Here is a 14,651-nt window from a genome sequence, read left to right on the forward strand (position 1 = left end):
GAGTCTCAGGCAAGACAGGCAGGGTGCCACACAGCACCTGCTCTTTCACCCAGCTCCCTACAGACTGGCTTTTTAGAAGGACTAAGAAACTGATACTCGATCCCAATTTATTTTTCCTTATCTTCCCATCTCTCAGATAGGAAACCCTGGAGGAGAAGCTTAAGGGCTGGAGGAAGCTGCCGAGGAGGAGACGGATGAAAGATGGGGAGTGGAGCCAGTGCCGAGGACAAAGAACTGGCCAAGAGGTCCAAAGAGCTAGAAAAGAAGCTGCAGGAGGATGCTGACAAGGAAGCCAAGACCGTCAAGCTGCTATTGCTGGGTGAGCGAGATGGGACGATGAGCCAGAGGAGAAGGTACTGCTCCTTCCCGCTTATCCTGCATGGTAGGTGGGTTCTAGCCTGCCATGTGGGGAGGAGGGATGGAAGGTTATTTGTCCTTCCCCCATGCAGTCTCAGGCTAGGGGATCAGGAGCTCTAGGGCTGAGCACAGCCACCCCAAGATGTTCTACCAAAGTTGCTCTGGAATCATTTTGCTCTTCCTTGAACCAGGAACAGTGCAAGGGCCAGGGTGGACCCACCCATCTCCAAATCTACCAAACCTAACACCTAACAGCTTAGCAACTACCATGAACTCTGGGCTCGAAGACACTTAACTAAGTCTGCAGTCAGAGAACTCTGAGTCAATGAACTCAAAGGATAGAGAAGTTCTATCATATAGTTAGTGTTATGTAGACTCAGGAATATGACTTTTACCAGTTCCTTCTCCTTGCTTTCAGTAAAAAAAGAAATCTTTAAAAACGTTAGAAGTGGGGAGCCCTGAGTGGGAAGGAATGGAGTCTTTACAGAAGTCCTTTCCTGGCTTTCTATTCCATGATTGCCTCTAAAGCCCCTGCCAGATGGGAGGCTCAGGAGCTTGATGAGCTCCTAAGCAGATCACAGGTTTGTGCTGAAAAAAGAAAAGCACCCCAGTCAGTCAGAAACTGATCATGGCTGTAAAGAGAACTAAGACAACAGAGTTTGGGAAACCTGGCCTAGAAAAAGTCCTAGTGGTAGTAGAGGTAGGCGAGCTGGAGCAGCTAAGATCTTTATAGCAGAAGACTGGCTGGCTGGGTGTCCAAGCCCACGAGGTGCCTGGGAACTAGAGCCCCAAGCTAAGGCGCCTCCTTTTCCTCAGCTGATCTGTGGCACAGCACTAAGGACACAGTGAAAAGCACACCTCTCTAAGTAGACTCAAGGAGCCCAGGAGGCTACCAAGGGGAAAGAGACAGCAAGGCCACTGAGCGAGCTTTTAAGCCTAAGCAGCTTTCTTCTACATTCAGGATAAGAAGCTTAGAGGAACCAAGCACAGTATAAGTGGTGGAGTGGGGATGGGGGGGCGGGGGCGGGTATTAAGTCATCAGGGATAGTATAGACTGGGGGAGAGGGTTGAAGGGTATGCAGTTTTTGATGGAGGGAGAGTGAAGTGTGAATGAGGATATAAGAACATTTTAATCAGTAAGGGAAATAGCAAGATAATAAAAAGTGTTTCAGTGAAGTGATTGAGTTCTCCACAATCCTGCTCCAAGATCACTCCTGAGAAAAAACAGGCAAAGCAAAACTGTGTTGAAGGAATTTCCCTGAATCTATCAGTGGTTCTCAACAAGGTTTTGCACACCTGCACCCCTACTGCAACACATCTGGAAACGTCGAGAGCATTTCTGGTGGTTACAACCGGAAGAGTGGAATGCTACTGGGCTCTAGTGGGTATTGGCCAAGGGGCATGGGACAGCCCTCCACAGAAAACTCATCCACTCAAAATGTCTACAATGCAGATGCTAAGAAACTCTCCTCCGATCCCAGATCAAATGGCCTGAGCTCAAGGCTGGTACAAACTGAGGTAGTCAGCATCCCTGTATGTTCTCCCCTAAAAAGGCTCCCAAGTGCGCAGTGGCTTAGACTTCTCACATCTACTGGAGGGTTGGGGAGAACTGGTGGAAATCTGAAGCATAAGCATTTCTCCCTGCAGGTGCTGGGGAGTCAGGAAAGAGCACTATCGTCAAACAGATGAAGTGAGTAGGAACAAAGCCCCACAGGACTGAGGTAGGGTGAAGTCAGTGGAATCAGTAGAGGTCGAGGATAAAGGGCTCTTTAAAGCCTTTAGGAACCCAGATGTAAAGAATATAAAGGACCTTATTCCCAATGTCCCTTATCTTCATGCCCCGTGTCCCTCACTCTCTACTCTGGGACAGCAGTATGAATAGAGAGATTGAGTTCTTATAATCCTTTAAATCCCCCCCAATTCACAATCCCTTAGGTCTGGTTATTCAGGTCCAACTAATGGCTGGGTGTCTTCCCCTTGCAGGATTATTCATCAGGATGGCTATTCGCCAGAAGAATGCCTGGAGTACAAGGCCATCATCTACGGCAATGTGCTGCAATCCATCTTGGCTATCATCCGGGCCATGCCCACACTGGGCATTGACTATGCTGAAGCGAGCTGTGTGGTACGTGGTTAATGGTATATGGTTAAGAGTGGAAAGAAAGGCTAATGAGAAGAAACAGACCAGTGGCCAACAAGCTATGAGAAAACGTGCATCAGAAAAAGGTTTATGTCACAAAAATCCCACTTGAAAAACGTGAAAGTGCTAGTCCCTCAGTCGTGACCAACTCTTTGCAACCCCATGGACTATAGCCCACCAGGCTTCTCTCTCATGGGATTTTCCAGGCAAGAATACTGTAGTGGGTTGCCATTCCCTTCTCCAGATCTTCCCAACCCAGGGATTGAACCTCAGTCTCCTGCATTGGCAAGCAGATTCTTTACCATCTGAGCCACTAGGGAAGCTCATTTGCTGAGCTTCAAATCTTTACTTCAGCCCTAGCAAAGCATGCAGTTCTTACCTTAGTAAGTGTTCATTAAAAAATCTGCTCTCAGCTTCCTCTGCCTTTTTGTCTTATTTTACCATTTAAATTGCTCCCCTCAGGTTCTATGCCTTGAGTGTGGAACTTTCATAAGCTAAATCCCTAGTTCAAGTATTATCGTTTTCCTAGATTTGAATAATTGAAGAAACAGAGAGGTTGAGTTCCTGTCTGCCATCTTGTCCACTTCATGGTCAGTCTGGTCTTTAAACCAATCTCCCTGAGGCAGAGGACCCACATTTCCTGGCAGGACCCCCACATTTGGACTAAGGATGGAAGATGAAAACACCTCAGAGGAAGCCGCTGGGATCTCTGCTATCCACCAGACATCCCAGGGCCGGATGAACTGCCACCCTCCACATCGCAGAAGCACCCTCAGAAACTCATCAGTGTGTTTACTTAGAATCTTTGTCGAACACCGCCTCCACCTGAGGCTTTGACAGAATGCAAAATGCTTTCCTTTCAGAATTCCCAAAAGCCTCCTGGAACGTCATTACTCCCATGTAATTCTGATCCTGGTTTCTGCCTTACAGGATAATGGGCGACAGCTCAACAACCTGGCTGACTCCATTGAAGAGGGCACCATGCCTCCTGAGCTAGTGGAGGTTATCAGAAAGTTGTGGAAGGATGGTGGGGTGCAAGCCTGCTTTGACAGAGCTGCAGAGTACCAGCTCAATGACTCAGCATCTTAGTAAGACTCTGACTGGGGGCAGGGTGGGATGAAGTGTCAGCAACATTCTGGGAGAAATCTCAGCCAGTTGAAATTTTCTGGCCCTGAAAAATGGAGACCCAAGGACTGAATTCAGCCTGTATACCTGTCTTGTTAGGCTTTGAACAGTGTTTTACTATGCTCTGAATTTAATGCCTTTGAGACCTCTGCCCCAGTTCCCTTCACTCTGTATTTATTGCTTTAACACTGGTCCACTGCAGCCTACAAAGCTGAAGACTCAAAATCCAAAACAGAGATGCTCTGTTAACAGCCTCAGTCCCTGTCTTAAGTCAAACACAGAGCCTCTTCTTTCAGAATCATGAATACTAATACAGTCCTACAGTTCTGCCATATACTCCTTTAGGAGACATGATTCATGATGGCCCTTTCAGTGCAACACAGGCTCTACTTAAGTCACTAACCTAAACTCTCCTTCACCCCTAGTATCTTATGTCAAGGTGCCCAAGGACACAAACTGCCACGGCAAAGGTCAGGGGTCAGAGAGCACCAACTCGGCAAAGCTGCTTCCAAAATATAAGGTAGACAGAGTATCAAACCTACACAGACAGCACGGTCTCACAGACGGGCATAAGCTTCAGCATCAAAAAGACCCGGATTTAGCCACTGTTCTATCACCTGGTCTAATAATAAAGTTATCATTTACTGTCCCTGCAGCCCTCACTCAGGCCTAGACACTGCTCAGTGCATTAGGTACATCTTCTCATTTAATCTGCACAATATATCTTCATGGTAGATAGTAGTTTTTATCAGTCCCATTTATAGAGGAAAAAAACTGAGGCTCAGAGAAATAAATTAACTTACCCAAAGTCACACAGATAAATGGCAGAGGCTAGGATTTAAATCTAGGTCTATCTGACCACAGAGTTGAAGGTTTTTTACAATACACCCACAATGCCTCTTGTCCTGGACCAGTTATTTAACTTTTCTGGATCTTTCCTTCATCTGGAAAATGGGATATGAAACCTGAAGGTTTATGAGGTTAAATGAGAACTTAAATGTGAAAAGCCCTGGCATATAAAAAAAAATCTTTACTTTTCTTCTTTCTCTGTCATCTCACTTCATATATGTCTTTTTTTTTTAAACTTTTAATGGTAACTGTCAAACATATACAAAACAAGAATACAATCAATCACTTGGCTTCAGCAGTCACCAACTGACGCCGACTTGTTTCATTTTATATCCATTCCCCACTGGATTATTTAGAAGTAAACTCAGATATACCATTTCATCCTAAAAATTTCATTATGTATCTCTAAAAATATATTCCTAAAAAAAAAGTCACATCATTATCACACCTAAATATTTAGTAAGTCCTTAATGTCATCAAATATCCAAGTCAATGTTCATTCAACTTTCTTCAGTTATCTCAAATGTTTTCCCTTCACCTTGATATACAACGTCTATGCATTGCACTGGTTCATGTCTCATGTGTTTCTGAAATCCCTTTTAATCTACTCCTGCTTCCTGATAGAACTTTTGACACCCATTTAAACCAGCAGCTCCCAAGGACCAGTTTCATGGAAGTAATTTTTCCACGGACCTAGGGCACAGGGGGAGATGGTTTCAGGATGATTCAAGTACATTACATTTATTATGTACTTTATTTCTATAATTATTACACCAGCTCCACCTCAGATCAGGCATTAGATCCCAGAGGTTGGGGACCCCTGATTTAAACCACCAAGTCTCATTCAAAAATCTAGAAAACTTTGCAGTCAGATGAAACGTAAGGAAAAGTTATCTGATGACCTAACTTCCTTTTGTAAGGATACATGAAAAGGGTTTGAAGTAAACACTCCTAGATTTAATAATACAGATTCTGGTGCTGGTTCTATCACCATATTACAGTTATATGCCTTTGGGTAACACTCTTCACCTTTCTTGACTTCGGCTGTGGAAAATTTAATATCAATTGACAACCCCTTTTCTCCAGCTACCTGAATCAATTAGACCGAATTACGGCCCCTGACTACCTCCCTAATGAGCAAGATGTGCTACGATCCAGAGTCAAAACCACAGGCATCATTGAGACTAAGTTTTCTGTCAAGGACTTAAACTTCAGGTGAGTACACTGTTCCCTCAGAACATGTCAGATACCCCAAAGGGGGCATAGGAATGCTTCTTGGCCGTCACTAAAGCCCAGTGTGAACTACTACTACTTCCCCCCCTTTCCTCTCCACTTCCCATCTTACTGCTAACTGGCCCCAAGATGGCCATCTCTCTGGGGTAAACACCAAGTGCATGTGGGTCATACATTGGGTATACATTTAAGAACAGGTGTTTTTTCTCTCAGGATGTTTGATGTGGGAGGGCAGAGATCAGAGAGAAAGAAATGGATCCACTGCTTTGAGGGAGTCACCTGCATCATTTTCTGTGCAGCCCTCAGTGCCTATGATATGGTGCTGGTGGAAGATGACGAAGTGGTGAGTGACTTTTGCACCAAGCAGCCTTGATAAATCGATCCCCCATGACCCTTCCTCTAAGCTTTGTGTCACTCCAATGGCCCAACCTGGGTGATCTCCGCTAACAATAATAGTTGAGCAGTCTTCTAGCAATCGATGTCTCAGGCAAATAATTCTAGAAATACTTCTCCTGCAGGTTCTAGGTTAGCCCTTTAGAGGTCCAGATTTACTGAGAGCTTGGTCTCAGGTGAGACATCCAAGTACTACTTGGGACATCAAACAGTTCATCAAAGAAACTGAGTACTAGACAGATAAGTGATCATTAACTTGGCAAAGCAAGAGTTACACTTAGTACTCTCGCAGGCTGCCTATGGAAGTGAAGGAGGTTTAAATGACAGAGCAGAACAGTGTATGATGTGCATCTTTATGCAACTTGATAGAAGGGTTGAACTAGTAAACTCACTTGGAAGCCTAAATATATACTACGTGTCAACAGGACTAGAGAGAGACTGGCAAACCAGGTTTCTCACATGTCACTTAAATTGGCAGCTGGAGAACTACCTGAGAGTGGTTCTCTTGAGCCTACAGAGTTTTACAAGACAGAAGCTCTGTAGAATACTGTCAGCCCATCCAGGTAGCATCCGAGTTTTAGACTGCTGCTGCTGCTAAGTCGCTTCAGTCCTGTCCGACTCTGTGTGACCCCATAGACGGCAGCCCACCAGGCTCCCCCGTCCCTGGGATTCTCCAGCCAAGAACAGTGGAGTGGGTTGCCATTTCCTTCTCCAATGCATGAAAGTGAAAAGTGAAAGTGAAATCGCTCAGTCGTGTCCGACTCTTAGCGACCCCATGGACTGCAGCCCACCAGGCTCCTCGACAGAGGATGTCAAAGGCATGGAAAACCCCAAATTCACATAAACATCTGCTCCACAAATGGAGGCCCACAGGGAACTGACAGAAGACAAAGCTTCTACCCTCTGACCCCCTGCTCCAGTTCTTCTGCCTTCTCCTTAGTGCCTCAGGTTCACATTACAGCACTCTGAATATCCTCTAGCCAAAATGTCTTAGAGAGCCATTCATTTTCCAAGAACTCTTCTGTCCTTAACCTTAAAGTTTACAAGGTCTTAAAGGATTTTGTAGGAGTGTTAGCAATGAGCGAAGGTTACAAATTATATTTGTTTTATCAGGTGAAAAGATTGAGCCCAAGTCAGCTAAGAGCACATTCCAAGACCCTAAAGTCCTGCTCCCTAAAAAAAGGCTGCTTTGGGGGCACTGGGTAACCTCTGGACTCCGCAGATTACAGCACTACTTCTCACTCATTCCAAGTGGCGATCAGAAAAGGAAACAAGGCAGAAGTGCTTGTGGTGTGGCACTGGAGAATTTTTTAGCCCTTACCATTTGGCACTAGGGCCAAATAATCCCTATTATATTCCTACCCAAACTGAGATCTAGGACTGTCTAACAGAAACCTATCAAAATCATCCTGGAGATGGAAGTGGACACATGTTAACTGGCACTCAGTTTCAACCCTGAATCAGCAGCCTTTAAGGATATCAAAGTCCTTACCTGTGCCCTGGCTGCCAAAGATTTCCAAAACATTTACTGTACACCGATATGCCAGCTACTATCATGGACACTTAGAGAAAGAAATGGCAACCCACTCCAGTATTCTTACCTGGGAAATCCCATGGACAGAGGAGCCTGGAGGGCTACAGTCAATCGGGTTGCAAAGAGTCAGACATGACTTAGTGACTAAACAACATCATCACCATGGACACTACAAACACACGATCTCATTTAACTTTCATAATAATCCTATGAAATAGGGAAAGAGAAACTCAGAAAAGCTCAGTAATTTCCTCCAAATCATACAGCTGATACAAAGATCAGAAGGAAGTCAGATCTCTTTGGATCTACTCTACCACACTAAATGGAGATAAGCTGTTCCCTATCTTTCCTTTTACATTTGGAATGCACGTCTCTTCAAGGAGAGCAACAACAGGAAGCAAACAGGTATGCCATAAACCCAATCTGATATTTCTGATGGTATTTCCTCTCACTAGAATCGTATGCATGAGTCACTGCACCTGTTCAACAGCATATGTAACCACAAGTTCTTTGCGGCCACTTCCATTGTCCTCTTTCTCAACAAGAAGGATCTCTTTGAGGAAAAAATCAAGAAAGTCCATCTCAGCATTTGTTTTCCAGAGTATGATGGTAAGTGCCAAAGGCTAGAGACAATTCTTTCATAGTAATGATAGGCAATTGCCTCATTTCCTATACCAAGAAGTTCCTATACTAAGGAACTTGTCTTTAAGGAGTAGTAAGTCTAACTCCTTTGCTTTGCTGAGTTGATGATCCCTTATCTCTTTAATATTGTCTTATGTGTTTTATGATGTCCAAGAGGTATTTGGATGTCTAACCTGAGAAACTTGAGTATTCAGTTAGAGGTTTAAATTCAGATATCTCTGGAATACAGCAGACATTAAATGCAGATGCACTGCTGATTATTCAAACGATACCTGCCAGAAATCAAAGGTGTCTAAAGAGACAGAGACACCTCTCTCCTCAATTCCTTTGCTCAAGTGTGAAACACTGGAGTGCAAGAGAGGAGAGGACCCACCCTCCAAAACTAAACCCCCAACCACAACTGTCTAACACATTTTGAGGATCAAATCAGTCACTTAAAAAGTAAGGGAGCAACTAAGAAAGCCTAATTTATCCCACTTCTTTACTATTTTTCTGGAAAACCAGGGAACAACTCTTATGAGGATGCAGGGAATTATATCAAGAGTCAGTTCCTTGACCTCAACATGAGAAAAGATGTCAAAGAAATCTACAGTCACATGACCTGTGCTACAGATACACAGAATGTCAAATTTGTATTTGATGCAGTTACAGATATTATCATCAAAGAAAACCTCAAGGACTGCGGACTCTTCTAGTTCTCACCATTCCTCAAGTATGTTCTATAAACAGGCTCCGAATCTCGTTAATTTTAAGCAGAAAATTTAAGGTCAATATATTATGACAAGAAGAATGAATCCATCCTCCCTTGGAGATGGAGTATGTATGATTGCAACTGTGTCTCATTTGTTCTTTTAAAAGCGGGATAGCTAGCACAGTTTAAAGAATGCAGGACCAGGAAATCAGAACACCCAGGATCCGTTATTGGCTCTGCAACTTACTATTGATGCAAAAATGTAAATATTTCATTTGTCTGAGCCTTGAGTCCCTCATCTATAAAATGAAGGTAACTTCTCTACTACTTCACAAGGTTATTCTAATGATCACAACATAACTGAAGGAAGGCACATAAAAACTGTGTGGTGACACAAAGAAATCCTATATTAAAGCTCCCACCAATGAAATTCAACACCAAGGTTTAGATGAATTATCCCAAACAAAAAAGCAAACCTTCCCTGCAATCTGCAAAAAAACTTAAATTAGTTAAAAACAGAATTTCAATAAACCTACCACCCTTTTTTACTATAAGACCTTTATGTGCCTTAGCTAAGAGATCTGAATCACCAGATGGATGTTAGTTTGTGAGCTCTAAGGCACACATCCAGTTTTTTTTTTTTTTTTTCTGTTTTTTTGGCCACATGGCTTGCCTTGAAGGATCTTAGTTCCCCAACCAGGGATTGAACCCAGACCCTGGTCAGAGTTCTAACCACTGGACCGCCAGGGAGTTCCCCAAAATGATTTTCATTAAATCATATTATCCCTCTGCTCCCAAACTGCCAAGCTGTGTTCCCTATATCTCTGTAAGTACAGGGATACTTATCTCTCTAAGTAACTCTCTCAGCTATATAAGACACTTTCTGAATGAACCTGGAGGACAGAACACACTCCCACTTGGAGTATTAATGATTGTGTTGCTGCTACTTCTCTGTCACAGAATTTAGAACAAGTGAGCAATCCTAAAATCCTCATTTCAACTGCTACATGTTTCAGAACAAAAAAGGCAGCTGATTTTGCTTTAGGCACTGAAAATCTTTGCAGTTGGATCCATGTGATGCCTGGCTGAAAACAACATCTCCCCAAACAGGCCAACAATTAAATTATCCCTTGAACTCCTTTGAGGGGAAACAAAGCTTGTATTTATCTTGACAGGAGGTGGTGAAGTCAAGTATAGATTTAGCATTTACAACTACTAGTGAGGAAAGCTCTTGGCATCCAAGATTTAGTATATAAGAGAAAGTGTCAATTAAAATGAAAATCTGCTCCTTGCCAGAAAAACACATTCACACTTAGGCTACTACTAGCAATATTGATACTAGAGAGCCATATGAGCTTGAAATACACTGAAGAATAAATTTGCAGGTGTTAAAATTGGATTCATTTAATAGTCTTTCTGATTCTTTGAAAAGAAACCAACTTGGGAAAATTACCAGGGAAATAAGGAAAACTACTGTCTACTGCCGATTAAAAAACTTAAACCGAAGGGAAAAAATCTGGGCAAGATTTCTTGTATCCAAGCACTGTTCAGGGACTATTCTAAAGGGCACGCTCTAATGCTCACTAACCTCTTTGCTTTAACTCAAGTTATAGGGGTTCCGAGGTGTTTGTTTTTTTTGTTTTTTTTTTTCCCTTTTGGTATCATAAATCCCTCTAGCAGTCTGATGAAGCCTATGGATCTCTTTCTCAGGATACTTCAAAATGCATAAAACAAAACTCAGAGAACTACAAAGGAAACCAACATACTGAACCAACAACAGTTGTATCTTTGGAGTTCTGAAGCCCCAGGTTAAGAATTTTGCTACAGCTATGATCTTAGCTATTCAAGGCCCAAATGTAGTTTTCCCATTAATTCCACCTTCAAGTAGGGTAACCCCATCTACCCTCCAATCATGGCAAATTGTTTGCTTTTCTAAATTACCTTTTCCTTGATCTTTGACTCTAGGCAGGAATTGGTTATAGGTCAAACTACAGAAGCCCAACACAGACTCCTTGGTTATTAATGTTCATACAGAACTTGCCCTACAGTACTAGCATGAAAACAGAGTCAGTGGGACAGGTCTTATGGTAGAACAATCTCTCGCAGAATAAAACACAGTTATATTTTAGTTTTCTTCTGCTCTGGTAGACATCTCAACTTTTAACTGGTTTATAAACAAATTCCCACAAGCCAAAAGATGCCCTATTATATTCACTTTGCAGAAAAGTTATCTTGGAGGCTGGATAGGGAAGTAGCAGTACTTAAAAACAACACTTCTATAGCTGCTTTACTCAGGTTAGAATCTGGTTATTCATCTTATAATGCTTTCAAGCTAAAACTCTTCTGGTGAGTTTACACAGAATAAAAATTGGTGGCCTTGGTCATCCACTCATCTGTTCCTTAGAACAAAGTCAAAATAATTTCCTAAAGCTCTTAGCAAACACCAGGCTCTTCTCTGAGTAAAGGTAACAGGACGTGACTTCAAATGTTCTAGGTAGGCTTCCAAAAAGCCTAGTAATCCTTACTGCGGCTTAACTGTTGGTCAGACCCAGAGATGATTCCTAAACCTTACACTATTAGAGACAACTACATTGGTACTTCTATCCTACTGGCTTATTTTTATCTCATGGACATTTTGATTGTGTCCATGAAAAGTTCTCTTTGCATAAAACAGCTGCTAGAAAGCTTAAAACCAAAATTATGCCATATACTCACTCTGCTGTCTATATGTCTTCTTTTGCTCCATTTTAAATTTACATTATACTGTTAAATTTTATGTCATCACAAATTCTTTTCTGTAACAAGATAGGTTAGAAACTAATACTCAACCCTGTTTTCATATACTGCAACCTTAATGCTTAGGATGATAAAGCTAGAAGAAACTCAAAATATTCCAGGTCCATCACTAGCAATTTATAGATAAGAAACTGAGGTCAAGGGAGGTAGAGTGTCTTCAAGATCACACCGCTGGGAAGTAACAGAACTTGAACTCCAAAACAGGTCTTCTGAATCCAAAGCCAGTAGTTTTTCTATCTGCACAATACCAACAGTCCACCAAACACCGTAACATCAAAGTCAATTTTCTCATTCACCTAAGCTCCTTCTAGTCCCAAACAAGTCCTTGGTTATTTTTAAATTATGCCAGCTCTAAATCATAGCTATTTAACAAAACCATCTCCAAACTAAATACAAACTGGCCTCAAAATGGATGTGATATTAGTATAGAATAATAAAAATATAGACAGCTTTGCTTGCTGAAGGTATAATTTCCTGTCCTTATCTTAGAGGGCAGAGACCATGTTTTCCTTGAATTGCATGATTAGACATTGATGAAAGTAAGCCAAATGTAAATTAAGTTCCATTTCATATCAATCTGATGACAGTTGCTTTTTTTCTTACAAAAATACGACACATAAGGACAAACAATATGATTTCACTTATATCAAGAATCTAAAGTAGTCAAATTTATAAAGACAGAAAGTAGAATGGAAGTGAGGAGTTATTATTTAATGAGTACAGTTTCAGTTTGGGAAGATGAAAAAAGTTCTGGAGATGGATGGTGGTGATACTGCTAAAAACATGAATGTACCTAATACTACTGAACTATATACTTAAAAATAGTTAAAATGGCAAATTTTATGTTATGTACATTTTACTACAATAAAAAAATAATACAAAAAATATAACTGGAAATGTGCTTTTATGTTTCTGTCAATTAAAGGATGGATAAAATGACCACAAAAATTCAGTATAAGAACCATATAAAAGACACATTTACTCAAAATAGTTCCTACTCTGATTAAAAAAAAAAAAATTAACCTACATGTACCCCAAATAATAAAAATCTGGGTGGCCCCATCCCCAAGGTGAAAAAGAAGAACCTTCAAAAACCATGCTATACTTGGAGATATGCCGTAGACCAAAGTGTGCTGGCCCTGCTGGGTGGAGAAGGTGGTGAAGGGTGAAGAGCTCTTACCTCCCACTGCCCTCTCTACCCGGCACAGCCCCCGGAGCACAGATTCCAGCAGGACTTCAGTGTTGGGCCAGGGACTGCAAGTGTGCCAGAGCCTCTGGTGATCCTGCTAGGCAGAAGTGTGAAGACATCTCTGTGAGGTCAAACAGATAAACTGCAGATTGTAGGAACTTTTCTGCCCTTTGGTCATGGAAAAGCCAACACTGGTTTGAATCAGAAATAAAGAACTGGATTTAAATGCAAAATTTTTACAGACCTTTTCACCCTGCTTCACAAAATAAAATTTCTAGTTGAATTTGTAGTAATTTAGTTCATTTTAGGTTTTTGAAATGAGTAGGGAAAAGTGATTCTGAGAAAAGACAACCGGCAACAATGAGCATTTGTAGGTATTGTCTCAAGAATTACTTTTTTTTTTGGAGTGGAGTACAATTTCGAGTATCATCAAGAATATTTATGAAACATTTCTAATGTTCTTTCTATTTGATCAGAACTACAGTATATCAGACCTGGAAGGAGTACTTTAGTCCGTCTTTAGATGAGGGATATAAGACTGAAAGATTTCATAGCTAGCTGGAAGCAGGGAAAAGATCAGAGCCCAGCACATCAAGCAACTCTCCAACCTCGTAACAGAACCCTTCATCCTATGTAAGCAAAGATGAACAGTTAGAAAAAACAGGTAATTTCTTATAATTTGTTATGTCCACTGGGATTCTCTTACATATAAACAAGCCTCTTGGTAAAAATGTTTGGATAACCCAAAGGAATATGGCCGGGGGTGTGGGGGTAAGATAGGATATCTGTACAACAAGGTTGTACAGAATTTAATATTCCAGCTGTAAATGATCTTACAGCTAATGCTAACACACTGAGACAGTGTACTCTATAAGTATATTTACTAATATTTGATTATTTCTCCTACCATGTTGATTCCCACTAGATTTCAGGAAAGGAAAACATATACCACTGGGCATACAGAGATATATGTTTAACTCCTCAATCATTCATTCCCTTTACCTACCTCATCCCCAAAAGACTTTCATCCTATAGCTAGTTTTGTTCTTTATCTACTGATTGTAAATGGATATTCATGTTATTATAGTTATCTTTGTTACAGGATTTTATCTTTACTTTTGTGTATCTATTTTCACTGAAAATAAATGGAGTGAAATAAATGAAATAAATGTATAGAAACCCCAAGTTTCTTGTTTTGTCTAACTTTTGTATAAAAACTAAATACTCTTATCCAAAATGCAGTAATGTTCTTTGGCTAAACAGTCCTCAAACTAACTTTTTGGGTGAAAGGCACTTTAAGTTATGTACAAAAGGTGCTTTGTACTTACTGCAAATAAAAAATAACTCAAGTCTTTCACTAGTGATTTACAGGTTGTTTACTATTCATGTTGATCTTTAATATAAGGTCTATTCAATTGTCCCCAGGATGTTGGCCCAGGTTAGTCACATCAGAACCACCTGAGGAATTTACTTAAAAAATACATATTCCCAGGACCTGGTTTGGACATTTTAATTGAGTTGAGGTTAGCCAAAGAATCTCTATGTTAATCGTGCACCACAGGTATCTGCTGCTGCATAATATTCCACATTATCTCTTATTCCTGAGAAGCCTTGAGTAAAGCCAGGTGCAGGCCTGACAAAGTATCAGAAAATAACTGTCCTGCCCTGATTTGTTCTGAAATATGCTCTCCTCGGGAGAAGT

The 14,651-nt window shown here is 41.2% G+C and overlaps 1 protein-coding gene across 1 annotated transcript; it reads left to right on the forward strand.

The window, feature by feature from the left end:
- The first annotated feature begins 184 nt into the window (after nt 1–184).
- Nucleotides 185–9,198, forward strand: GNAT2 (G protein subunit alpha transducin 2). Its single transcript, XM_006052192.3, has 8 exons — nt 185–319; nt 2,005–2,047; nt 2,341–2,482; nt 3,428–3,585; nt 5,558–5,686; nt 5,918–6,047; nt 8,087–8,240; nt 8,778–9,198. Exons 1-8 carry the CDS (start codon nt 202–204, stop codon nt 8,966–8,968), a joined length of 1,065 nt encoding a protein of 354 aa, XP_006052254.1. The 5' UTR covers nt 185–201; the 3' UTR covers nt 8,969–9,198.
- The last annotated feature ends 5,453 nt before the right edge of the window (nt 9,199–14,651 follow it).

Source organism: Bubalus bubalis, chromosome 6 (genome assembly GCF_019923935.1).
Source record: "Bubalus bubalis isolate 160015118507 breed Murrah chromosome 6, NDDB_SH_1, whole genome shotgun sequence".
Taxonomy (NCBI): Eukaryota; Metazoa; Chordata; class Mammalia; order Artiodactyla; family Bovidae; genus Bubalus; species Bubalus bubalis.

Excerpts from the sequence above, each read along its gene's own strand:
- GNAT2 (XM_006052192.3), top strand. The coding sequence starts at position 202 with ATGGGGAGTGGAGCCAGTGCCGAGGACAAAGAACTGGCCAAGAGGTCC. Across the intron at positions 320-2,004 it reads CGTCAAGCTGCTATTGCTGG|GTGCTGGGGAGTCAGGAAAG; the intron begins GTGAGCGAGATG and ends TTCTCCCTGCAG. Across the intron at positions 8,241-8,777 it reads TTGTTTTCCAGAGTATGATG|GGAACAACTCTTATGAGGAT; the intron begins GTAAGTGCCAAA and ends CTGGAAAACCAG.